Source organism: Convolutriloba macropyga, chromosome 15 (assembly GCF_964194025.1).
Source record: "Convolutriloba macropyga chromosome 15, txConMacr16.3, whole genome shotgun sequence".
NCBI classification, from domain to species: domain Eukaryota; kingdom Metazoa; phylum Xenacoelomorpha; order Acoela; family Convolutidae; genus Convolutriloba; species Convolutriloba macropyga.
In genome coordinates, this window is record NC_134482.1 from 1,062,911 (window position 1) to 1,090,786 (window position 27,876).

Genomic DNA, 27,876 nt, shown 5'->3' on the forward strand with positions numbered 1-27,876 from the left:
CTTTCCTACTTTTTTGTTGAAATTCTTTTTCTGTCTCGATGTTTCACATTGCTCGAGCAATTTAGCAGAAAATTTGGGTTGTGCCTCTCCTAGTCTGCGGTGTACTATGTTACTGCATTTTTTGAAATCTTGGAAAATATCATGAGAGAGATCGAGTTGGTTGTACAATTGATGTTTCTCTGCTATTGATTTTTTAAATTTCTTTTGATATCCATGGTTTAGCACGTTTTATTTCATGGAAGCACTACATATTTGTATAGGAGCGTGTTGTGCAAGTATATTTTGAAAAATTTTATTAAATTTTTTAAAAATTCCATAATCTCATAAAAAATACTGTTCATCTAGCTTTGAAAATAGCTCATCCTAATGCCTGTAACTCATTTTTGTATAACAAGGTTGGGTCCAACAAAGATCAACGTGAAGTTTTGGATCGAGCAAAGGTTTACAACGACAGCTATTGCTCTAGCATAAGTTGACATTGGTAAAGTTAGGGCGAATAAAAAATTTTTTGGCTATTGCTCTAAAAACAATCCTTGTTTCATGTCAACGGAAATTAAAATCTGCAATATTGAGCTACATATATTGCTAATGCTACTGCATATATAGCTACTTATAATCATTTCATCAAACGGGTAAGGAAAACAATTCAGTGAATTTTTCTGTTTTAGCAATTACTAATTGTCTTTCTGCTTCCGTGTGTATCTACCTCATTGTGGGTAAACATAAATGAACTTTTCATTCCACAAGACATTTGCTTCTAATTCAAATTAAATTAACCAGTTCATAAACCACACAGGCGGTTTCTAATCCTCTAATCAAAAATTTATTGACTGCCAAAATAGGCTTTTTTATTCAGTTTCTGCATGTTCACAATCACCCTGTGACTTTGAAGAGTCTTTTGGTCAATCAAAAAGACATCTGCGCACGTAATTGAAAAGAAATAACAGTTTTTAGTGTTTTAGAAAAGATGAATTATGCTTTTTAGTGGTATACCTCAATTGGACTACTGCCTTATAAACCAAGATATTGTTCTTGTCTAAGCTAGTATTTTTCCGTAGAGTTATTTGAGAGAAAGTTTCGATTTTCTTTATGTTCGTTTACAGTACGTGAATTCAATTTAACTGAAACAATCCCTTGCGAAGAGAAACAACTCGGATAAACAGAGTAAGTTCATTTTTAGGTTTCCAGAGATTTCGGAAGAAAGAGTTTACGTTCGCAGGAATTCTTTTTAAAAAAAAACATTTCGACTAGCTACCAACTATGAAGGCCGAAAATATGATATAAGGAAAAAGTGAGATTAAGTCAAACTGGGTTGAAAATTTCAATAATTTATATAGCTCAACTTGCAATAATTTTTTTCCTATTGTTCTCTTTTTTATATAGTGGAATGCTTTTTGGACATTAATAAACAAAAAAAAACACTTTAAAGAATGTTTTTGGTGGAAAGATGAGATAAACCTAATAAATATTAGAATTAATAAATATCACTCTTTTTCTCCTGATGGCAGCCGGGTGGGAGGTCCACTATTTTTCACCAGATATTCATTTTGTTTTCAGCAATTTTCTACCAATTATGCGCAATCATAGCATTGCTTCGTACACTCTTCTTATACACGTGTGGAGGTCAAATATTTTGAATTCTTTAAGAACGGTTTTAAGAAATCTTCTCGTTTGGGTGTTAATTAAAGTGTTTCTTTTTTCAAGTTTTTTGTTATCATGATTTTTAAACCCAATCAAGGACGCTAAAATTAATGCCAGTAAAATTTTAGAATGCATAGCCAAAAAAATACTCTTTCTAAAGCGCTCTCATGGAGTGAGAAAGCGATCGAAAATGAAAAACTTTTCAAATAAATTTGAATGATGCGAACCTTGCATGAATCTGCAAAGGATTTCAAGCAAAGAGAACTAATCCAGCAGACAATAACGCGCAAATCATTCAGCATTTCAATAATTTCTACAACAAAAAATTAAATTTTATGTTATTATTTCTACAACCAAGCCAAATTGCAGTATTACGTCATTTAATTGTTGATTATGAACGCATCGCAAAGAAAGAACTTTTCCGAGAAGAATAAAATTAAGAAAAATTATTTTGTCTTAAAACTGTTTTCTATATATATATATATATATATATATATATATATATATATATATATATATATATACCTGGATATATATATATGGATATATATATATATATATATATATATATATATATATATATATATATATATATTTATATGTATATATCTAAATTTTTTCTAGATGGTAACCTAATTAACTTGCCTGAAGCAACTTCAGACATGAAAAAACGATTTTTTTAACTGAATTTGTGCCCTTGCAAAATAGTTTTTAATATAAAACCGCAAAAAACAATTGCAGATCTCCGTGACAAATAAATTTTTGTAAGGCCAAATGTTTTATATTCTCAAGATCTGCCTAATTGCTTTTTATTCTTCTCATTCATACCCAACTTTCGTTAAGAAAAATTTAAAGCTACGCTTTTTCTATTACAGCCTTGTGTTAGTGATATCTCTCATAATTCATTTCATTTATTTGAAAAAAAAACAGTAATTTAATTATGGTTTTCCTTAAACTCTTGTGCGTGATGATAAAATTTAATTCCACGAGAAAATCATTCTAAGCGCTATCTTTATTGAGTCTCTTTTCGTTAGCAATCGTATTTCGCGTTTTAAAGTCTTTCCATTTTAAATTTTTTCATGAAAAAATTTATTTCTTTAAATCTGTCCTTGAACCGTATGGCGTTGATCATATGAACGGATTATTAGTTTTTTTTGTACAATATCATCATTGTAATTGGAATTGATGGGATATCGGTTCCCAGGTTGAGGTTAGCAACCCAATCCAGCTCTGTTCAGACTGAAATGTGTCGGGCACTTGGGGTACCAGACTACCCAGAACGTAATCTATTCTAATCAGACCAACTTTGTTCTTAAATTTAGTTTGCCAGGATAATTTTGGTAAGGCACTGGTGATGCAAGACACGCTTGGTTTGCCCACTGGGGGTACCCCGACTGACATTTTTAATCGTTGAAGTAGTAGAAAAACAGATGTCATTTTATGTGCACGGTTTTTGAGTTCCTCAGTTAAAATTAATAATTCCACACAAAGAAAAAATTTTCCGCAAGAACAACAATTATCAAAATTTAGCCTTAAGCGTGGTTTTTGATGTTCCTTGAGAAGTTTTTCATCAAAAAAAGTGTCTTCACGGGTGTTACTAATCTCTTCCTATTCGGGAGACTGGCCGTTTCCTCCGTTGGAAATATTGGTTCCGAACAGACTTTCAAGGCTCTTGAGCGTTTTCTGATCAAACCGTACAGACTCTGGAAAGGATTCTTTTCAGACTGTTCAGACGCACCATGATGCTATTCAGACTCTAGTCCACCCTAAGATTAGACTACCTATTCTCGGAGGGGCTTCGATCAGACTCTTCATGCTGTAGTTGGGCCCACCAGACTCTGTGAAAGGGTCGTGGTTTACCACCCGTAAGTGACCCTAGTTGGTCTGAGCAGAACGGGTTGGGTGGCACATCTCATCCCAGGTTTAACTCATCAAAATTTCAAAGAGCGATATATTTCGAGTTTTTCGTTCTGCTAAGGATAGCATAGAGTTTTCCATAACCATAAGATTACATTATTCATAAATTTTTGGCAGTTGTCAATGTTTTAAGTGTCGTATTTGACCTTGTATCATTAACAAAGATTTTCTACAACCTCTGTCGAATTAAAATTTGAAGAGAAGCGCTCTCAAATGTTTGTTTACCATATCTATAAGATTACTATGAAATCAAATATTACCCGTTTTTGACCACTAAGATGTCATGCAAATCATATATGACATTAAGCAGTTCCTAAAAATCATATTCTGATAGCTACCAAGAATTTGGTATCATTTTCGACGCAGGCTGTGGAAAACCCTGAAAACGGGCTGACACCTTTTTCTAGTTTCTTAGAAATGGTAAAATTTTTGGTATCATTGATTTGTCGAATAAACAATAAGACATTTTGGAACAGGCAACTAAAAATTTCTCCTAAATAAAAAACAATATCGGTTTTGAAAAAGAACCAGAAATACATTTTCGGAGAATTTGCTTAACATGTAACTTTGTTTTAGCAGTGCTTTAGATGGGGTGCAATTAATCAATTAAATAAATACACAGTTAAATCCTCAACTTGGCTTGACAAATGGTAAACAAATTGTTTTTATTGATAGGAAGCATCTGTAAATCTCCAGGAAATGTATCGTAAAAATCACAAACTGGAAAATTTCCCAACCATGCATCACGCAATCTTTCCACTCGTTTCAATCTGTGATGTTCTTATCTGTGTAGTGTATTATTAAATGATCAATCTGTTTATAAATTATTAATCAGCGAAACTATGAGACGGTTGCCAAAACATCGAATGGTCAACTTCAAACTTACTTTGCTAATAAAAAATTCAAAAGGAAAATTATTTTTTGATTCATTCAAACTGCTGTTTAATATGTGTAAGCAAAACAAGTAAACATCAAATTGAACATTAGCAAAACGAGCGATCATCGAATGCCAATTAAAGTGACAAATCAGAAACCAAGGTAACTATTTTTTTCAGTTTTTTTTTCGCGGAATTCAACTTTTAGGGAGGAACTTGCAGTAATTTTGAGGAAGCGAGCGAAAAAACGCCAACGCTAAATTAACATGTTAACAGAAAAAATGTTTGCAACATTAATAAAGCAAGGCTGGTAATTTCTTGTTTTTTGGAATATAATTTTGATCATTTTGACTGTTGCCAGTCTTTACATAGTTATTTACCGAATTGATTCAAATCAGAAAATAGAAAATCAAATGAAATCAAAGCTTTTAAAGAATTACGTAATATTCAAGGAATTACGCAAGTTTAAAGTTTGTTCTGCGTTCCGTATTAATAAGAAAACAAAAATTAATTCCATTTTTTATTTTATTTTAGCACCCGCTCCGCAGATCGTGAGGTCGAAGAGATCATCAGACGGCTGGAATATTCCAGAAACAGTGGGAAAAGCACATTTTCAAAGAGTGACGACAATTTATTACGTAACGGCTCAAAACCTCATTTCACCTCAGGACCACAATCAACTTTATTACGTAACAGCTCAGAGTCACAGCCAGCATCATTACTTAACAGTTACATAACTCCGTTGAAGGCCTCCGAAACTGAGATTAATCTGAACAACCGTCGTTCGAGAAGAGGAGATTCAATGGAAAAGTTGAGCAGCAATGGTCTGGAAGTACCTCCGCTTGGGCGGACCATGGCTATGCACAAAGCAGATCCAGCATTGGAAAATTCTGTCTATCAGTGAGAAGTTGTTTGTGTTGCCTGTCTATTAAAATGTTGGTCTCGGTGCGATAAAAGTATTTTAATGCATTGGCTGTAAATTTTGTCTTGTTGTATGCGCCATAAATCACTGGTGGGAAAAAAATTGGGTGCGAGAACATGAAAATTGTCTAGAAAGGTTTTGCTTTTAAACCCGGGTCGAGGTTTTTGGTTAAATTTTCGTAAGAAATGCGGTGAATGCGGTGAATTTTTGTAAGAAATGCGGTGATTGCGGTGAGTGCGGTGAAAAAAATATTTCACCACATTTCACCGCAGTTCTTACAAAAATTCACCGCGAAATTCACCGCATTAGGAATATAGATATTTTGCCTTATAAAGATAGAAGGCAGCTAGGTTGATTCCATTGTTGATTCGGACTGAACTGATAATGATAATAACAGTGATTGGTTGTGAATCAAAATTTAATTAATTGAATTCTTTTCTTTTTATGTTCCCGAGCGGAGCACCCTGACTTGAACTAATCTACAAGATTATGCACAATCTTGAAAAATTTTGTGAATTATTGTAAAGTTATGATGAGCTTGCATGATCATGCAAGATTATTATCGGTTCTCGAAAAATTTTCTTTTAAAACATCCACTATCCTTTCTTCTTACTTTTTGTAAATTTGCAGAGCTTTTTTTAACATGCAATTGAGTTCTTGTGCACAAAATTTTTGTGCCCTGTTGCTATGAACCGCTGTTTGGGGTAACTAAGAGTATTTAATTGAGCACTTCCATCATTAACCCTAAATTATATCAAAACTTTTTTCTTGAAAACTTCTCGATTAAGCTTGAATGGTGATCTTGTAAGATCTGTAAGATCTTGCTTGATAAACATTAAACGCGCTGTTATGCAGGTCAACTCACATTGGAGCTGACTGCGTTCTCGCAAACCAGCTGCAACTTTCGAGTTAATTGTCAACAAAAACGGATCCTAGATTGAACCCATTATGAAAATGGTAAAATCTAGAGATGTACAATTCCAAAAACAAGTTGATAAAAATGAAAAGTACAAACAAGAACCTAAATAGTGAACTTAATTCTTAAAAAAAAACAAACAATTTTTCGCAAAACCGCGACAGATTTCGTTAGTTTTGTTTAATCAAAAGGTATTTAATTAAACAAATCTTGCTAGCTCAAAATATTTTTTCGCTTCTTTCAATAATAGAAAGATTTTTATCATTTTAATTCTCAGAAGATGAAAAATTAAACAATTGAGAGGAAAGCCTCTGAGACAAAAGAATAATGCTCCAAAATGAGCATTGAGAGAAGAACTATATCAAAGCGAACGTTTAGAGAAAAAAGGCAGGAAAAAAATTATTTTTGGCACTTCATCTGTCTAAATCAGGTTTTTTACCGGTAACTTTTCACCGTACAAGATAACCGTACTTTTCAAATTGTCCAAAAAAATACTAAACGACTATCCAAGCTCAACTAGGGCTGCGCAATTTCATAAATCACGAATCAGAGTCAAACTATTTTATTCTTTTTGCTATAAATTTTTCCAACAAATGCTTAAATCCTAAAAACTTTCAACAAACAAAACTTAGGTTTCTCCTTAGTTTTATTTGCAGCAAACAAACTATTCTCATATAGCTTTAAGAAATCATGATCAATTAATTGAAAACTCTTTTATTTTAGATTTTGCGTCTGCAAGATTTTCGTTGTAAAGCTACTAACGGACACTGAAAAAAAATTCAAGTAAATTGACCTGAACGATGTTAGGGTAAATCTCAATTATGGTAAGATTAGTTTGTATGTTGATTTCATTTTACCCGAATTGTCTTATGAATTTTGAGTTGGAGTAATAACTTACTTGAGCTCAGTTAATATTAAAAAAAAACTTAAACCATCTTGAAATCAGTAACAAACCATCTCGGCATTCAAAGTCCACAAAAAAGATTAATGGTGCAATAAGCGATCAACTAATTTGAGTTACTTCACCACACTTTAGTCAGAACGTCAAAAAATCAGCGAAACTTTGAGTTCCAATGCATGGTTTCGGTCACTAACTCACCTGGAAACATAAGTTGTTGGGTAAACGATGACTGCAAATTCATATTTTTTCTTGATCTCTTTAAGACGCCAACCTAACAGTAGCCATTTTCTTGCATTTTTTTCGTAATTTTAGATAAAAGTTTATACTGAACCGAAAATAAAACAACGTTTGGACCCGAAGTGGGCTCAATGCAAAAGTTTTGTCAAAAGAGTGAAAATAATAGTTGCTTGATGCGTATTATTAATTATTGTGTTTCAGCTGCTGGATGGATCAAAAACCGTAGAAATATTTTTTAAACCTAAATCAGCATTTCTGAGTGTTTTTATTAAATTTTATATTGTCATTAACTATTTTTAGCAATTTTTTGGCTGAAAAATGCTGATTCTGCAATTTATGTTCTTTTTTCGTTTAGAACTGACCCTCACTATTCATCGGCAGAAATCTTTTTTCCGAATCTTTAACGGCTTTTAAAAATTCGAACTGGTCTCACTTCTAAAGCTACAGCCATAATTCTCACTGGAAGTACACCCATTATTATGCTCACACCTTTAAAAAAACAGAAATTTTGTGCACGGCAGATTCGAATCTACAAATTTTTGTTATTAGTTCCTCAGAACGTTCCTACAGTTCACATACCGAAACCCCAGAGCCCATCAGGCCCGATTCTGAGATTTTCCAGAGGCCAAGTCATGGCAGAGAGATGCCAAGACTTGGGTAGCGGAGCCAAGACTTCAGACCTCTCTGGGCAGAGAGAGGCCAAGACTTGGTTTTTTTTCGGGGCAGCGCAGAACCCAAGTCTTGGGTTTCTCTGAGATAAGGTTGACATCATGAAGATCCGATGCTTTTAACATAATGAGGGCAACTCTCTTACAAATTTGGCGCCAAACTACACGTTATCTGAAAAAAAATTATTTGCAGGTAAAATTTGCGAACTTCACCGCAAGACATGGGGCCTCTCTGAGCAGAGAAAATTTTGGGTTTTTCTGCCAAGTTTTGGGTTTCTCTGCCAAGTCTTAGAATCGATTTCTTCTCTTGACGTTCACTGATTTACAAAATATCCCCATGATAGAAGTAAAAACTGAGTGTTTTATTTCTAAATAGGACCCCTGCTTATGCATTAGGTCTCAAAAAAAATTAGCTGTAAATTGAAGTTCAAAACAAAAACGAAACGTTTTTCTTTAGAACTTCAATTAAAATTTTGATCAAAAAAAATTTTGACTGTTTCACACAAAAAACTATTGGTGCCCCCTGCACAACTGGTGGATAGATCCCAAAATAAAAGCCTAAACCTTCAACAGTGAGTATTGAATTTGTATTTTTAAGGACTTGTTTGCTCTTGAAAAGGTAACAATGCCTTACCAAGAGCCACGAACACAGTTTTAATAGCCTTCATAATCATAATTGGCGCTTTATTTGTACATTAGTGTACTCAAACTTATGTTAAAAGTGCCCATGAACCTAGAAAATGCACCATTCTAACCCTCTGTCCAGAAAAAATCAATCGTTTCTGCAAAGAGAAATCCCAAGTGTTGTGTCTTTCCTGCCAAGAGGTCACCAAGTCTTGGTTGTACTCTGCACAGAGTGACCCAAGACTTGGACCTTCTCTTGGCAGAGAAACCCAAGACTTGGGATTTCTCTGAGCAGAGACCCCCAACTCTTGATTTTTCTCTGTCAATAGAAACCTCAGAGATCGACTCTGGAGTGTTCTCTTAGCAGCCTTGTATTTGACATGATCAGAATCTGAATCAGGCCTGGGACCTTGCCTGAATCAGGCCTGATGGTCTCTGGGGGTTCAGTACGGTTTCAAGGTTTAAGAACAAAAACTGTATGACCTTGAATTTTCTTAAAGCAATAGCGACTAGAATGCGGAAATGATGTCATAATTCATGTTTACAGAAACGATTTCAAGAACGTAGACCCGCAGGTACTCAAAGAAGTAGCATTAAAGAACTCCAGATACATGTCCAATCAGAATGGGTTCTTCACTCTCACCACAACTGACAGACGCAATCACCCTGGGGCAGGTCTGGTGAAGAATGTGTTGAATGCAACAGGCAAACAGAGCAGTTATATCACCACATACCCCCCACCTCCAGTCCCACGAGAACTGGTCAAAGAGGAGCTAGTTAGATATTCTGTAAGTACAGAGGCAGTTAAACAAGCCGATAGTCAAGAATGACGACGAATTTCTGAAAGGAAAAATCAAACCGAACGATCCATCATTTTCGAGATATCCCTATATTTGAGATCTAAGATTTACAAAAAGGTTCTAAAAAACAACGGTATGCCAGAGATTGAATGTAAGTTTCTGCAAAACAATTGAACCTCAAAAAGACAGAATAAATTTTATACATGAACATCATAGCAATTTATGAACATATCATACTCGAAATATTGACCACCATTTAGCAAAAGTGTTAAAAATTTTATTATATCTGGAGTTTTTTATCTTCCTCAAAAGTAAGAGCTGTTTAGTTTACCGCATTTAGCACAATTCGGCAGAAATTAAGCTTGTCAAGATATAGAGATGTCAGCGCCGTTTCAGCGCATTATTTTGTAAGAAATGCGCTGAAAGTGTTAAAATTATGTAAGTTATGAATGCACTGAAAAGCGCTGAAATGAGCTGAAATGCGCTGACTTTTCCAATTTTTCAGCGCAAAAATCTTACGTATTGTTACGCTGAAATGCGCTGAAAATTTGTAAGAAATGTATTCAAATTTCAGCGCATTTCTTAAATTTTTTTATTGGAATTAAACTTTTTTTGACACCGATTCTTGAATATTGATCCATTTAAATTGCTTTTCTATTAACAATTACCCTCTTCTTAAGAAAATTCTCTGAATTGCGCTGAAATGCGACGAAAATATGCAAGAAATGCGCTGATTTTTCAGCGCATTTCTTAAATAATTTCAGAGCATTTCTTTCTTGACTTTTTATTAATAGAAAATCAGATTAAATGGGCAGAATTCGGGATTCAAGGGCGCAGTTCATTGAGTAATAATCATTTATTTCCGAACTAGTGTATAAATATACAACACATTCGAGAGGTCACCAAAAAGGCCTGAGCCTGCCCATAGGATGGTGCCTCTATTAAGCCTGCAGAATAAAGAAGTTACCTTACGCTACTGATCAATTTACCAGAACTGTCCCGTCAGGACTTCGTTTCCCTGTATGTAATTGTCTCTCAGGTTATGTAGGATATTAACTAGAGCAGATTCGTTTACAACGAAAATTTCTCTTACAATGTTTTTCTCTAGAGTAACTAAAAAGTTAAACAATTTTCTTGTTCGGTACATAAGAGTTTTTTTTGTTGGCACGTCGTCAACCTCATGGTATTTACGGTTTTTAGTCTTTTCTCATCAGACTGAATGCTGCGGACTTCATCATTGCTGAAGATTTGTGATCTATAGCCACAATCAGAACTTTGTCTTAAATTCTTACTCATTAATTTTAACAACTCGTACAGATGCAATTCCATTGGTGTCAGTAATATATATTTCTCTGTGACATCGCGGACGCTGTTGAATTTTTTCAGTCTGAATATTATTCTGATTATGTGATTTTGTGACCAGTTGAGTTGTTTAAGCTCCGATTTGCTTGCACAACCATAAATTAGTACACCATACTGAAGAACTGGTTGGACATAGAGTTTGTATAACTTAATCAAAGTATCCCTTCTGAATCTATTTTTGTATTGGTAGAAACAATAGATTGTTTATTAAGCTTGCTCTTGATTTCTTCTATGTGCGTTTTAAAGCTTAGTTTTTATCAATGTTTACACAAAGGTATTTTGTGCTCTCTTTGTCATACAACGTTATTGCTTGTAATTGTAATCATTTCACAGTCTCTCTTTTTGCAAGACACGTCACCTTACACTTTGAAAAATTTACTCTCAATTTATTTCTGTCAAACCAATTGCACAACCTGCCCAGAACGTTTAGCAAGTCATCATTATGAAGTTTAGTAGAAGAGTAGATAGTTGTATCGTCCGCAAAAAGTATGATTTCGCTTGATTGGCAAACTCTCTCAATATCATTTATGTACAGCAGAAAAAGGGTTGGTCCTAAAACGGACCCCTTGGGACACCATGTTTAACATCTAAAACGGCAGACTTCTTGTCGCCAATCTGGACAAATTGTTTACGATCAGATAGATACGATTTCAAGAGATGATAAACACAACCTCTCAATCCATACCTTTGGCATTTTAATAAAAGAAGATTGTGGTCAACAGTGTCAAAAGCTTTTGTCAAATCTAGGAAAACACTGCACGTTTCATTCAAAGAGTCGAGACCTAACTTGATATGTTCAGTAAGTTTTGCAATGGCATCAACTGTACTTCTTTTATTTCTAAATGCAAACTGTTTTTCGCTCAATATATTACGTTGAACCAGGAAACAGTTTATTCGGGCATAGATTAATTTTTCAAATACTTTTCCTGTTACTGGGAGTAGCGATATAGGTCGGTAGCTCTTTGGGTTTTTTTTCTCTCCTGATTTGAAAATTGGTATTGCCTTTGCCGTTTTTAAAATTTTGGGATAGTAGGTTCTTTCTACGCATTTGTTGAAAACTGACGCCACTAGTTCACATGTTGCCGGATTAACGACCTTCAGCAGGATACTACTTAACTGAAACATATCACAGGAATTTTTATTTTTTAACTGTCTGACCGTTTCAAAGACTTCATCCGCATTTGTTTCCTGCAAATACATTGTCTGTTTTTGATTTGGAATATTTGTTAAGTCAGCTGATTTGTTTTTTGTCATAGCTAATTTTTCTCCAATTGTAGTACACAAATAGTTCATGTCATGGCAGTCTACGGTGCACTGTTGCTCATTAATTTTACCACAATTTAAGTCTTTGACTATCTTGATTAATGTCTGTGACCTATTTTTACTGCCAATAATTTTATATTTGTTTTTTGATTCGGTTGTATTATCTCTTAGATATAATCTTAAGAGTTTCTCTTTTTTTGTTTGTGAGATTACGAATTGTTGCTGTGATCCACTGTTTAGTTGATCGTGGTTTAGTTTGTTGAACGGTTGGTATAACTGATTACTTGGAATAAATAATTGTCTGTTGAAGCCACTTAATTGACTGATCAATATCAAGAGACTCTATCATTAAACGCTGATCTTTAATTTCAAGGTGGACTAGATATTTTGTTTCTTTCCAAATTTTTTCCTCTTTGAGTTTCTTATATTGTGAATTTATAAATTCTGAGGCCGCGGAAGTCGCAACATACTGCACAAAAAAAATCTACAAGACAAGACATGCATATCATTATCTCCTTTCGCGGAAGTCGCAAAAGGTGATTAAAGGACATCACTAAAATTTATAGAAGATTGTCGCGGAAGTCGCAACAATCTACGTTGGTTAAAAAAAATTTAAAAAAATTCTTTCATTTCGAGTACGAGTTATCCTACAATATCCGCCTGTTGGTAACTTCTTTCTTCTTTAGCTCTATGTACAAATTTGTTAAAATCAAGTTTTGTGTTTCAAAGAGTAATACAACCAAGACTTAGTTAATTGTCAGAACCTTGGATAGTCAATAACAGAATGTTTACAGCTTCAAAACAAATTTGAGCAATTCAAAAACCATCAATGAGAGAACTGTGTTGTCTTTTTTCCTCAGGGGACATTGCCGCAAATTCCCTTTCCTGTTGATCAAGCTGTCTTTTTGAGCCACGACATGGTTAGCTTTGAGTTTTACAGCGTTAGCACCAGAAAAGTTAGGAACATCACGAATCACTGGGTTTTTTAGATTATTAACATCTAGAGCATTATTAACCCTCACAAAACATTTTCACCCTTATTGTTCTTACACATCACTAAAACTTTACAAATATTCGTAACTGCAATTAGTTTTTTACTGCGAGCCAGTTTCTCGACAAAGGCATCTAGTGGTGGCAAAGTCTCTTTCATCCAAATTTTTCTATTGTTAATTGGATTGAACATGCGTTTAAGCATCCTTCTATTTTTGTACACCTCGTCTTTGCCTCGAAAACGAGTGAACTTAACAATAACCGATGGAGTAATACCAGCAGGCACTTTTTCAGGGCCCGGTAATATGTGAAAAGCAGTTAGACGACTTTCCGTTATAGTAACATCACAAAGTTTATTTAATTTGTTTGAAAACTATAGCAGCTTTGGTGACCTCTCAGCGGTTGGCTTGGCCGCATCAAAGAAATAGTTGTCTATTATCACTGAGTTTTTGCGTGTATACCTCTTCTGCTCCCTTAACCTGGAATCCAGCCTCTCGGTAAAATCGGCCAGGTCTGCAAACCTCTCATCTGTTTGCCTTTCATGGTCCACAAGGCGGTCCAGTACTGCCAGCACTGCCTCTTTTGTTGCCCCATCTGGGATGATCTGTATGGGTTGCTTGAAGTCAGGGGTATCTTTTTAATTGGCCATTATAATTGAAGAAATCAATAAGATTCAAGAATGAGCTTAGTTAAAACGTAACAAAAAGCGCAATACAGTTTTGATTTAAGAACGTACAGGCAAAGAATTAAGTTCACTCAAAAGAGCAACTGCTTATCATGGCGTCTGTTTTGAGGGAAGGTTACGCCACCGAGATCAAGGTTGGAGTCTCACACGCCGCTATTTTTGAAAAATCAGCGCATTTCGGCGCATTTCTTACAAAAATTTTCTCGACCCAGGTCATTATGAGCTTTGGGTTGAAAATTCCTTTTGGTTTCGTAAAAGCTATCCTATTATCTACAAACTGCATTTTGAATCTAAACCCGAAAATTGACTGTGTGAAAAATCTGCCAGCCAAAATATGAACTGTCGATATAGGTGTTGGAAACGTTGTGGGGAAAAAGCAAGAGATAATTCTGTCGTCATTTCTGATATAGCAAATATATCTTACAATGGTTTTACTCCTATGAACAAATTGTTCAGGAAATTTACTGAGTTTTTTATCAGCAATACGTCAACCACCATAATTTTGAGAACGGAGGTTCAATTAAAGGTTTTAATAAGGTGCAGTAACATTTGATCTCATTAATCCAGACCCCAATTTCCCAAAAAAATAGAAGATCGTTGGTCTTGGTTCCTTCCAATTGTTTCTTTGTATATCTTGCACTATTTAAAGTTTTTTGTTTGCTCCTGGTATAAAATAATAAAAAAATCATACAAATCATTTAGCTTTATGGAAGTTTTAAATAATTTATTGACATTTTCATTATCGGTAACTTAGAGCGTAACGATAGAAACCTTTCGAGAGTAAAAATTAATTTTTGTATGATTTCTTGGCTACCAAGAAATGACTACCGCGAGTAAAATATGGTTTTTCTTTGAGCTGCATTGTGTTTTCTTTACTTAAAATAGCATTCATCGTCAGTTTAGCAGGTTTTCAAGAAAAGTGAGGCACAAGTAGATTTCAATCATTTGCATTTTCTTAAAACTACTGTTTGCTTTTTTTTCGTAATGTCTTATTAAAATAATGAAGGGGCTGAGAAAAAGAGTCCCCGATGCTTTACTTCGTAGATTTCTTTTTTTATATGCTTCCATTCCAGCAACGTTTTGCTCGTTATGTTGTTTCTAAGTCAACACCATTATAATGAGAGTAAGGTTTTGGAACCCTTGTGATTGGCGACTCCACCATTGCTTAATTGTTTTGCCGTCTCGTGCTCTCCACTGAACCAACGAGTCCAGACTGCGAGAGCTTTACTATGCCATCATAAACTGATGAGCAATCGTTTGAAGCTCCATCTTGCGATCACAAACTTGCTTACTAGAGTGTATACTCTAACACGTCCCCTTAAGTTGCGCATCAGATTCTTTCTTTTTCAACGTCTGGTTAGAGCACTAAGCTGGGCCCGTACCCTGTTAGCAGGTTTACGGACACTGTAGGACAAAAACGCGATGAGGCAGACGAGTCATGGGAAATTTGAGATTGAAGCTGATTAAGCTCAAAAGATGTTAGAGAGAATAAGATGAACTATTTTAAGGAGATTCAAAAGAGGAGAGAAGAGTATATAGCTATTTGATGAGAAGTATTTTTTGCTGACATGGCAACGTGCTGAACCTCCTCCTCACCAACACTCTGTCTGCTGCTCTTCTCGAAGTTGGTGAGACGCTTCCTCAGTTCCACAAAGTTCTCTGCAGGATTGAATCTCTCCTGCAACACAAAGTGCTAGCATCGTTGTGGAAGACCGTTAAATACCATCGCATTTAACAGCGTCTCAGAAAACTCCTCACCAGAATGATGCAAGCGGGTGACCAGTTGTTGCGCTCTGATGATGTACTGTTGGATGGCTTCGTCCTCTCGAAGTTGTAATCTAGCCAGCTGACTCATCAGACTTATGACTGTGGTGGTCTCTTCACTTCTGAACCGTTGCTGGAGAAATTTACAGGCCTTCTGGCCATCACCGAGACCCTTCCAGTTCAAACAGTTATGCCGAATGAGCGTGAGGCTGCTGGCGACTAGTGTTCTTTCCAGGTCCACCAGATCATGATTTTGCGGCCCTCATCCTCTTGTACAACTGTAGCTCTAGCTTGAGTCTGTGCCTCGTTTTCTCGCGTTTGCTCATCATTGGCATATTTCCTTAGCGGTTCTGGTCAGGTAATTGTCTTATTCCCTTAGCCAGTCAGGTAATTCAATTGTGTCTGTGGGCGTTTCGAAGCAGCCCTTGGTTTTTGCGAAGGCAGAGAAATGGGTACTCCATGTAGGGTAATCCTCTGCTAGCCCACTGAATGTCATCCATTTCAAACTGTTGTCTGATGATTCCATTATGATGTTTAATTTTCAAATTTTCCATCACAACTTCTGATTTAGCCTTTTCATACAAGAAAAATCTCAAATTTTAGATTGTATAATGCTCGTCAATCTAGAAGAGCAAAAACTTCCAACACTTACAACCTCATCCAAAACTCTATTGGCATATCAGCGGTTCTATTGCGGGGCCCAAAACCTGTTAGAGCAGCTCTTTGCTCGTTATGTTAATTTTATGTCTACACCAATAGAGTAAATATTAGGAGCCATGCGGATTGCGACCCCGCAATCTCTCAATTGGTTACAATCATGTGCTCTCCACTTAGCCAACTGGTCCACACTGGGTGAGACTTACTATGCTCTCTTAAACTGAGCTATCGCTTCATCTTATGATCACAACTTACTTACTAGAGTGTATACTTTAACAGCTTCGAATTCGAACAATAATCATTTTTGTTTTGTTCTTTTTGACAATTTTCTGCTTTCTTAAGAATTTATTTTCAGAAATTGAATTAGATATTAACTTTCCTCCACAATGACAAAATTTTAAAAAGCTGAATAGATAAATAACTTTCTGTCAACTGACTTTGCTTCAAAATATATACATTTAAGCGCTGATTTGAACTCTTTCACCGTTTTGTCAGGACGAAAGCAAACCCAGTTCTTTCTCTTCGTTTGGCAAAGTATGGCCAGAGTATGTATGCACAATTCCATCGGAAATGTCCTGAAGCGCAATCTCAGTCACATAAACCAAATAAGATCCCAATTTCTGAAAGGAATTATGTTTAAACAATTCAATATCCGAGTCTTGATAAATGAAGTCTTTGAAATGTGTTCTCATAGCCACATTTAGGGCATGGTTTTGGGGTAGATCAGTCATTAGATAAACAATGCTGTTGTCTTTGGACACACCGTATGACTCAATCTTCTTTACTAGTTGACCACCTGTGTATTTTGATAACGCCTGTGGTCGATGACGCCATCGTAGATGAACAACAATGAATTTTCTATTTCCAATACTGCCATTAATTTCCAACTGCTTTTCCCTCGCTTTCTTGAATAGGATGTATTTAATTTTAAGAGCAGCATATTTGATAAATGGGGCAAACGTCTTCCTTCTGAAAAGTGATATTTTAATCAAGTTGTCATAATCCTGCACCGAGTTAGTTAAATCAACTTGGCGAACTCTGTAATGACACGTTAAGCACCAGATGTTATTCTGCGCATATTCGAGGGTTAAAACGCTCTTTGCTGTCTGGTTGAGATTTTCGGGGGACTTCAACGAAGCTTCCAGTCGACAATTTTTTGTAGTTCCCTAAAAATTTTAAATAGAACATTAGCAGTTCAACTCACATCAGCTCTTTAACCATCTAAATCTTTTTTTAAAAAAAACAAGATAATGTTTAGCGCATTCAAGAGTCAAAAATAGACTACCCATGCAATATTGAAATTATAATAGCCCCCGTACTACACTATACGCAAATTTGTAGAACACGTCACGTTTTCGTGTCATCTGAGACCTTGTATGATTTCAGGAATTTTTTTTTGAATTTTGACCAAAATAGAAAGTTATACCACTTTTCAATTTTAAAATTTTGTTTCCTGCTTGATTTTCCGGAAATCATATATGATCTTTGAACGACTATTAAGAAATTATAGAAACCATATTTAACGTAGGATTACTAAGAACCGTATATGACCCAGTAAAAACTCACAGAAAGATGTTTGACTAATGACTTGGTCATCAAGTCAAACACCTTGCTTGTAGACTTTGGCAAAGGTGAGTGTTTTTTCAGGGGTTATTCATATCACCTCTTGGGGTTTGTGGTACTCAGATCCTTCACGCGTTCGAGCTTAAGTACTAGGTCAAGAGATTGTTAACGCACAACTTTAATTCATGTAAGCTTAAGGCAGACTGCAATTGATCTTTTCACTGTCTGTCTATTAGTGCGTAAGTACCTGTTACTTTTTGGAGGTTGAACAATCGCACGGCGATTGCAGAGATAACAAATGAGATAAAATACATACTGCATATGACTGTATTAATTCACTGCATCAAAGATTAAGTTGTTTTAAGGTTTATTGGTAACCCATGTACCACATTTCCCCCGGGGAGGAAACAAAGTTTACAAGTTTGTTTTCAGAACTCATGGGGGATCTAACTCTCTTTCTTCGTTGTCTTCATCGACAGTTGACGTCTTAGGTGACTGTTGTGCGGGTGCTTGTTGTGGAAAGGCGGTATCGTCGTAGTCTTCTTGTGGTGGTGGTAGAGTCTTGGCTTGTAGTTCATCCTCTTTTTGTGCCTGGGATTCGTCCTGCTCTTCCGCTTGTTGTGCCTGGGATTGTTGGTTGTCGTCCAGTGCTGTAGTAGTGGCTTGGTAGTTAGCGACTCCGGTGAAGCGCTTTCTTGGGGGGCTATTTTCAGAGTCTTCAGTGTCCTCATCAGTTGTCAGGGTTTCGCTGTTGCCATATTTTTCAGGCTTCTTGGTTGCCCTGTTGCTCCTCCTTGGGTTCTTGTGTGCTGCGATAACTTGTATCGATGGATCCTCTTGAGGATTGTAGTCAGAGTCCTCATTGTTGCTGCGTTTTCGTTGTCGGGCTGGTTCCAGTTCGAGGTCTTCGTCTTCGAATGGGGAGTCGGGCGGGGTTGTTGTCTTTTGGTTCTTTGCTCCTGTTGTTCTTTTCCTTGGTGACTGGATACATTTTCGTTTTGGAGGGACCTTCGTGCGATTCACTTTTAGGAGATTAGCTACGTTTGGATTCGTGGGTGAATCGTTTGGCCTTTTTCTGATTGATTTCTCTCCTTTGAGCTTTGCGCTTTGTTCGTTCTGATGTGCGTTCATGTGTCGTTGGATCTTGCCATGGTGGTTTATGACAGTTTTTCTAGCTGCAAACTGAAGCAGATGTATTTTCGGCTGTGATGGGGTCCCGAAGCGTGCTACTTCTGATTTGTGAAGTACCGTGTCATCTTGGCCGGGATATTTTATTGACATTGTAGAGCCGGAGGTTTTTATCAGTGCCGCTCCTTCGGGGATGGCTTCATATAGTCCCTGTAACTGTTTCTTACTTCGAGTGGTGGAGAGGGTCTTTCTGGCAAATTTTAGTTCCTTGCTGTCTTCGGCCAGTGGTTGTAGTGGGGTGTGTGTAGACATTCGGAAGGTGCGCGGGATTTCACCTTTGTCGTTGAGTGCTGTTGATAGCATTCGTTGCTTGGATGCCTTCACTTCCTCATCACTGTCCAACGTCTCTTGAATCCATCGCTCATCAGAGATCAGTTCGTCATTGCCCATGATGTTGACATCTAAATAATCAGACTTAAGGTTTGGCCATTTTAGGTTTCGGCTATCCGCATGAGAGGTTATGTTTGTTATTGGTGTGTTTACGGGTCGGCCGAAGTGCGCTTCGAAAGGGGATATGTTAGTTGCTTTTTTCCGGCATATTCTTAGTTCCGGTGCGATTTGTCTAAGTAACTGTTTTATGTTGAAAGGGCGTTGATTTGTATCTAATTTAATGCAACCTAATCGACGTTTTACTGTTTGTATCAGTCTTTCCACCAGTCCTATAGATCGATGGTCATTCGCTGATGCGAATAATATTTTGATATTATACTTATTACAGAATTCTTCCATTACGTTTCCTGTTTGGCATCTAGCCTGGTCCATTCGTATGTATCTGGGTACCCCTTGAACAGCAATGTATTTAGTAAGGAAATGTTCGATGTTTGTTGCATTCGCGTTGTTGTATAGTTTAAGTGTAGGAAACTTAGAAAATCTATCGATGCATGCAAGGAAGTATACTTCTCTTCCTTGACCATCTATTATTGTGCCGCAAAGTCTATCTGTATTTCTTCATTCGGTTCAACGCATGGTTTTAGTGGTGACCATTTGGTTTTTGGTATTATGCTTTTAAGGTTCTTACCAAATTCGGTGCAGGGGCGGCACGTTTTTGACTTGTTGGTGAAATCTCTATTTCTGGACGGCCACCATAGTCTGTTTGCAAATTCGGTCATTCCCCACGCGCCCGGATGCGTTGCGTGCAGTACATCATTACCGCGTCTTTCATTGCGTTGGGGATTGTTAGCCGATTATCCAGAAGGATGCATCCGTCGTTCACACTGAGTTGTTTCCAGTGTGTGTGGATTTGTCTGCTTACGGCCTTGCATCTCAGTTCGTCCCCTTGTATTATACAATCTCTTACTTCGCCTAGAACTGAGTCTCTGTTTGTCATAGCCGCGATTAGTGTTGAACTGAAGACGTCGCGTATTGCTTTGTCAAGTTGAGGGTCTACTTTTGTGGGGCGGTCATCTTTGTCTGGGCTGAGGTAGGTGAAACATGATATCGGGCTCTTTGCAGGTGATGTAGGTGGTATTTGTTGGCTTGAAGATTGTTGATTACTCATTTCGAAATTATGTTTGGAATTTAACGATGACTGTTCTGTAGCAGAGTTATTTGGCAAATGCGCTTTTGCAATGGTTTGCTGTTCGACTTTTGCTAATTTTGCTGCATCTATTGTCTCGTGATTTTCCGTATTTGGTAATTCTTGTTTTCTACGTAGGCTGTAATTGTGCAACTTTTGCACCGCTTGTGGTTTTGTCTTGTGACTTTGTGCTCTAGGCACTTTGATTTTGGAATCGTCCTGCGATTGCAAAGGTAATTTTCGTGGGCGGCCTCTTTGTCGTTTGATTTCCGGCTTTGTGGTGAGTGCTTTGGAATCGTGAGCGATTCCAAATTGTCTAGTTTTCGTGGTCTCCCTCTTTGCTTAATTGCATTAATGGTTTGTATAATTGCATCTATTTGTGCGATTACAAAGTCTTCATCGTAACGACTTATTGGCTTTGCCTTGTTATGGGGGTTCCTCGATATAAAATCTGTTAATCCCATCTTTGATCCTGATATATGTTCGATTTGAAAGTGGAATGGGATTAATCTATCGCACCAAGGTGTTAATCTACTTTGATGGGCTTTTGTAGATTTGTCTTTTAAAATGGATAGTAGGGCTCTATGGTCTGTTTGTACGGTAAAGTTTTGGCCGTAAAGATAGTGCTTAAAATGTTCAAGTGCCCAGACTACCCCTAAGAGTTCCAATTCGTTTACACTATATTTTCCTTCGGCGTTATTTAGGAAAAGTGAAGCGTACGCAATTGCCTTCAACCCTTTCTTCAATTCCTGTTCTAAGACGGCTCCGAGTCCGGATCGTGATGCGTCCGTTCTAACTCTAGTTTTTCTTTTGGAATCGTAGTGCGTATTTTCTGTTATGTTTTTTTTTGTGGAGTTTTATGTGTTCGAATGCTATTTGGTGTTTTGGTTGCCAGTGGTATTTATTATCTTTTTTCAGGAGGTCTCTAAAGACTCTGCACTGGATGGCTAGGTTAGAGACGAATTTCGTTAGATGATGTACGCTTCCGAGGAATGATTTTATATGTTTGCATATGTTCGGAGCTTTTAGGTTTTGGATGGCCTCTGTTTTGCTAATGAGTGGTTTTATACCGTTTTGATTGAATTCGAATCCTAGCCATTCGATTTCGTTTTTAGCAAAGTGGCATTTTTCTAAATTTATGCTTAGGTTTTCTTTGTCTAGTTTTTGTATGCATTTGAAAACTTTTTCTTTGTGGTTTTTTATTCGTCCACCGGAGACTATGATTATGTCATCTAAGAAACTATATGTGTCCGCGAGGCCTTTTAGTGTATTATCTATTGCTTTTTGGAATTGTGCCTGCATGTTTGTTAGGCCGTAAAAACTTGTAGTAAATCGGTACTTTCCGGTGGCTTGGCCGCCTAGTATATTAAAATTGCATTGTTTTGCTGTTGCTTCATCTAGCGGTAGTTGGCTGTACGCGTAGCATAAATCGATTGTTGAGAAAAGTACTTCGCCTTCGTGCGACGAATACGAGATGGATTGGGCAATGTTTTCCATCAGGCAGTCAATATTTTGCATCTGGTATTAGTTTTTGTGAATTGCCTTGTTTATTATTTTGGAGTCCATGGCTAGTTTTATTGTTTTGTCTCTTTTGACTGTAATTACTATTGGGGATATGAAGTTTTTGTCGCTGCATTTGTCCAGTTTTATTATATTTCCGTTGTTTTGTAATTTTTTGAGTTCTTCTTCGACTTGTTTTTGTAGGTGATTCGGTACTCTTCGGTCTCGTTGGTGTACTGGTGTAAAGTTTGTTTTAAATTTGGATTTGACTGTGTGATTGACTGATCGTCCTATTCGTTTTATTAGACAGGGGAAGTGTTTTGCTATTTCTTGTTTTAGGCTTTTGTTTTTTTGGTTTTCCATAATGCGACGTTCTTAGCTTCTGAAGTTGGGGATGGTTGTTGGTTGACTTGTATCCCTACTCCTTGGAAGAGGTCTCGGCCGATCAGTGCTCTATGTTTGTTGGGTACCACGATAAGGTCGGCCCTTCCAGCATTCAATTCATTGCATTCGACGCCGCACTATAGGGTGCCTCGGTTCTTGATTGGGGTGTTCGTGAAGCTTCTCAGGTTAACTTGATTCGTCTTACGACTCCACCAAATGTTTTTGTCCCGCACCTCTATCTCGCGAGCCATTTTCTCCGTGATTAGGCTGTGTGAGCTACCCGAGTCTTCCATAACCCAATATTTCGTATTGCCGAATTTCACATTGAATTTGGTTGGGGTGGCTGTTGGGGAAACGAGGTTCACACTGTAGTCTTCCTCGGAGTCGTGTGTTATGCTTTCTATTTCGTCGTTTAGGGAGACCATGTTTATGTTGTCCTCGTATTGTGGCTAGTTGCGTTCTTCTATTTCGTTGATGTTCCTGTTGTTATTACGTGTCAAATTTGATTGGCATACTTTGGCTAGGTGGTTGGGCTTATTGCATCTTCGGCATACTTGTCCGTATGCTTGACATTTGGCTCTGTGATCTTGTGTCCAGGGTTGTCCACAGTTTCCGCAGTTGTGTTGTACTTGTTGTCTGTTTGACTGGTTGTTGTTGTTGCCTCTGGGCTGTGTGAATGTGCCTCTGGGCTGGCTGTAATTGCCTCTGAAAATTCAACGGTATCTTGAGCTTGAGATTGCTAATACGGGCTCCGATCGTCCTACAATGGATACCATGGATGGGTCCGACGTGTGTTTTGCCTTTATGGCTAATTGGCTTCGTGCGCCTAGTTTGATACTAATGGCTAATTCCAGTGCCTTTTCTGGGTCGAGTGTTACCTTCAGGAGTTCTTTTTGTAATTCAGGGTCGGTCATATTGGTTGCGAAGATGTCTCTTAACAGATCGTCTTCTAATGCTCCAAGTTGACAAAAATCTGCAAGGGACCTTAGGGTAGAGTAGAATTGCTCCATGGTTTCTCCTTTTTGCTGACGTCTGGTTAGCAGTAGATATCGGTCAAACGTCACATTTTGAGGTCGTATAAATGTCAACTCTAATTCTTCCCACAGTTGTAGTGTCGTGATGGTTTCGACGTTTGTGTGGGGGTACTTTCGGGTGTGCATCCGGCGTCCTTCGATTCCAATGGTTAGGTAGACCATTGATTTTGCCTTTCTGTCGGCGACATCCCATGGTTTGTCTCCGCACAACACCCCTATCCTATCAATTAGGTTACACTCGTTCTTCCATTTGACTACTGCCTGATTGTATCTTGTGAGTCTTTCCCTTTCCATTGTCTGTGTCGGGTTGTTAACAGGTTGTTCATCCACTGGTTCCGGGGGGTAGATGATTGTTGTCCGTTTCTCTCTTAGGAGTTCGTCGAGTTCTATATTTGTCTTTGCGACGAGAGCCTTTTTGAGTTGACTTCTCCACTTCTCCCATGGAATGGGGGGTTGGAGCTGGGTCGTTCCCAAAATGGTTCCAGTCCTAGTATGTTTCTTCTTTTTTCCGCTGAATGTTCCATGTGGTACTCAGATCCTTCACGCGTTCGAGCTTAAGTACTAGGTCAAGAGATTGTTAACGCACAACTTTAATTCATGTAAGCTTAAGGCAGACTGCACTAGATCTTTTCACTGTCTGTCTATTAGTGCGTAAGTATTTGTTACTTTTTGGAGGTTGAACAATCGCACGGCAATTGCAGAGATAACAAATGAGATAAAATACATATTGCATATGACTGTATTAATTCACTGCATCAAAATTAAGTTGTTTTAAGGTTAAATGGTCCCATGTACCACAGGGTTATTCAAGGGTTATTCATGTAAACTCCTAGAGGTTATTCAGGGGATATTCGTGTCAACCTTATGGGGTTATTCACAATTTATTCATTTCAACTATTAGGGGTTAGTCAGAAGTTATTCATGTCAGTAGCTTGGGGTACTCAGGGGTTAATCATGTCAACTCTCTGGGGATACTCAGTGGTTATTCATGTCAACTCCTGGGAGTTTTTCTGGGGTTATTCGAGTCAACTCCTTGGGGTTGTTCACGGGTCATTCGTGTCAACTTCTTGACGTTATTCAGGGTTGTTCATGTCGGCACCTTGGGGTTATTCATGATTTATTGAAGTCAACTGCTTGGAGTTTTTTAGCGGTTGTTCATGTCAAATCTCTGGTATTTTTCAGGGTTTCTTTATGGCAATTCTTAGGGGTTTTTCAGGGGTTATTCATTTAAAAATTTTGGGGATTTTTGGGGTTTACTCATCTCAACTCCTAAGGGCTTTTCAGGGGTCATTCATGTCAAATACTTGACGTTAATCAGGTGTTATTCATGTCATCACCTTCGGGTTATTCAAGGTTTATTCATGTCAATTAATTGGAGTCTCTTAGAGGTTCTTTGTCTCCACTCCCCGGTGTTTTTCAGTCATTCCATGGGATCGTTCAGGGATGTTTCATGTCAATTTTTTCAGGTTATTGGTGGGTTAATCAAGCCGAAGCTCAAGGGTTTTTCAGTGGTCGCTCTTGACAATTCCTTGGGGGTATTCGGGGGTTATTCATGTAAATTTCTTGGGGATTTTCGGGAGTTACTCATCTCAACTCCAAACGGCTAATCAGGGGACATCCATGTCAAATCCTTGACGTTAATTAGGTGTTTTTCATGTCATCACTTTCGGGTTATTCAAAGTTTATTCTGGTCAACTACTTGGAGTTTTTTAGAGGTTCTTTATCTCAACTCCCCGGTGTTTTTGGTCATTCTTTGGGGTTTTTCAGGATTTATTCAGGTCAACTCGTTAGGTTTTATTCAGGGTTGTTCATGTCAAATCTCTGGGTTTCTCAGGAGTTATTCGTCAGAACTTCTAGGAGTTATTCAGAAGTTAATCATGTCAACTCTCTGGGTTAATTAGGTCAACTCATGTCAACTCAAGAGTTAATTATGTCAACTCCTTGACGTTATTCAGTGTTGTTCATGTCGGCACCCTGGAGTTATTCATGGTTTATTCATGTCAACTCCTCGGAGTTATTTAAGAGTTTTTCATGTCAAATCTCTGGTGTTTTTCAGGATTTATTCATAGCAATTCCTTGGGGTTTTTCATGGGTTATTCATTTAAAATTTTCGGGATTTTTGGGGTTTACTCATCTCAACTCTTAAGGGCTTTTCAGGGGACATTTTTGTGAAATCCTTGAAGTTAATCAGGTGTTATTCTATTCATGTCATCACCTTCGTGTTATTCAAGTTTTATTCATGTCAACTCCTTGGAGTTATTTAAGGGTTTTTCATGTCAAATCTCTGGTGTTTTTCAGGGTTTATTCATAGCAATTCCTAGGGGCTATTCAGGGGTTACTCATGTAAACTCTCTGGATTTTTCGAGGGTTATTGTTCTCAACTCCTAGGGCTTATTCAGGGATCGTTTCATGTCAGCACCTTGGGTTTATCATTTCAACTCTTTGGTGTTTTTCAGGGTTTCAGGGTTCCAAAAACTCCTTTTTGCACGTCAGCAACTTGGGGTTATTCAAGGGTTATTCATGTCAGCTCCTAGGGGTGATTCATGGGTCTTTCATGTCAAATTCTTGACGTTATTCAGTGGTTTTTCATGTAAAATTTTTGAGGGTTTTCAGGGGTTGTTCATGTCAGCACCTTGGGGTTATTCAGAGTTTATTCACGTACACTCCCTAAAGTTATCTAGGGGTTATATCATTTAAACTCCTCTGTGTTTTTCAGGAACGCAGGGTTCTGAAAACTCCTCTGTGTTTGACATCACCTTGGGGTTATTCAGGGTTTAAGTAAACTCCTCGGTGTTTTTTAAGGGTTCTTTATATATCAACCCCTAGGAGTTATTCAGGTGTTTAACAAATCAACTCATTGGGGATATTCAGGTGTTAATCATTTCACCTCTTAGGTGTTTTTTACGGATTTTCCATGTCAACTCTATAGGCTTTTCACGGTTTAATCATATCAACTCTCTTGAGGTTAATCAAGGGCTGTTCATGTCAGCTTCTAGGGGTTAATCAGGGGTCTTCCATGTCAACTTCTTGACGTTATTCAGGGATTATTCAATTCAACTTCTCGTTGTTTTTCAGGGGTTCCTTACATGTCAACTCCTAGGGGCTATTCGGGCGTTATTCATGTCAACTCTCTGGGGTTATTCATTGGTTATCCAAGTCAACTCTTTGGGGTTATTCAGATGTTGTTCATGTCAGCTTCTTAGTGTTATTCAGGGGTTTTTCATGTCAACTCCTCTGTGTTTTTCAGGTGTCATACCTGTTAACTCCTAGGGGTTGTTCAGGGGGCTATTCAATTCCTTGGGGTTACTCATGGGTTACTCATGCAGTCCTTTTCCTGGAAGCTATTGGTTCTGGAAATATGTACGAACTAAACAAGAGTCGAGACATGAACGCATGACGTTTGGACAATGGTATTGTCCGCTTGGGGTGATCTGGATCTACCAGGATTTGACCTTCGGAGTTGACCTGGGAGCGCCAAATATGAAAAAAGCAAATTATCATTATTAACTAGGTAACACTTACATTTGCATATTGGAGCTGGTACGTCAAGTCGGAGAAATTAAAATAGTCGCCAAAAGTCCATCCAGGCATGAATCTGTTCAAAACGAGGAATTGATCACTGCCCTGGAACCACTCGGTTTTATATCCTGGCCCGGGTTGAGGTAGAAACATCTTTCGCATTTCAGGATAAGATTTCATGTTTCTCAGCAGGTGTGCGCCCTCGAGCCTCGGGGAGTAGTCAACTAGAGTTCTGCCTGTCCTAATGGCCAATTCACCTGCGAACTGGAAGTCTTCAAACTTGTGAAGAAATCCAGCTCCCACCTGATCAACATCTTGGAAAACAATGAACCGATCACTAGATTGATCGCATAAGTCCAGTTGGGATCTGAACATACTCAACTCTTTGTCAGTTCTAGTTTTGTTTCGTAATGGTTCATAACTTTTACGAGCCAATATTTGAGCTCTGGTTTCAAAGTTTCCAAAAAATTGATAATATATAATTACGAGCGAATTGATAGCAAATACAAAGGTAATTAATTTCGGAGCAGATGATGTCATTTCTCAACCAGTTTATAAACTTGATTTTTAAGTATTTATGAAACTACAAAAACACATGCTCAATGACGCCTCATATCTTGAATCGCTTCACTAGAGATATGCAGCCTATTGATATTATTCTTTTTTTCTTATTTTTTCGATTCTTGACCGTCGATTGAATGCATGTAACAATGCCGAGAGTAACAAATAGAGCATTAAAACAACTACGTTACAACCATTACTTCATCAAATAATAGCATGCGTCTAAGAATAAATGCTGTAAAAAGTTGGCTTTTTATAAGCACTAAATCAGTAAAACCGAATAATTAAAATCTCATTGAAGTTTCGAGAATCGCATCACCATTTGATAACTTTTGGAAATCTGTTCCACAGAAAATGGTAATTTTTTAGTACTAGTTCTGACAAATATA

At 37.5% G+C, this 27,876-nt stretch overlaps 2 protein-coding genes across 4 annotated transcripts in view; one reads left to right on the forward strand and one right to left on the reverse strand.

The window, feature by feature from the left end:
- Positions 1–4,272: 4,272 nt before the first annotated feature.
- LOC142354695 (uncharacterized) overlaps positions 4,273–27,876 on the forward strand; it is a 43,379-nt gene continuing 19,775 nt past the window's right edge. For 2 of the 3 annotated variants that reach the window (XM_075407059.1, XM_075407060.1), the window contains exons 1-3: positions 4,273–4,596; positions 4,968–5,333; positions 9,249–9,489. In XM_075407059.1, coding sequence (XP_075263174.1) covers positions 4,565–4,596; positions 4,968–5,333; positions 9,249–9,489 — 639 coding nt within the window. In that variant the 5' untranslated portion in view covers positions 4,273–4,564. The remainder of the gene's footprint in view (positions 4,597–4,967; positions 5,334–9,248; positions 9,490–27,876) is intronic. The other variant, XM_075407058.1, reaches the window with a different exon arrangement.
- LOC142353929 (uncharacterized) lies at positions 16,567–27,633 on the reverse strand. Its single transcript, XM_075406160.1, has 2 exons — positions 26,930–27,633; positions 16,567–17,388 (listed from the first exon to the last, which is right to left on the reverse strand). The coding sequence occupies exons 1-2, from the start codon at positions 27,464–27,466 to the stop codon at positions 16,714–16,716; spliced, it is 1,212 nt and encodes a 403-aa protein (XP_075262275.1). The 5' UTR covers positions 27,467–27,633; the 3' UTR covers positions 16,567–16,713.

Bases quoted from the DNA above. Each gene is read 5' to 3' on its own strand.
- LOC142353929 (XM_075406160.1), bottom strand. From the start codon at position 27,466: ATGACATCATCTGCTCCGAAATTAATTACCTTTGTATTTGCTATCAAT. The intron at 17,389-26,929 runs GTAAGTGTTACC...TAAAATTTTTAG, and splicing joins ACCAGCTCCAATATGCAAAT to GGAACTACAAAAAATTGTCG.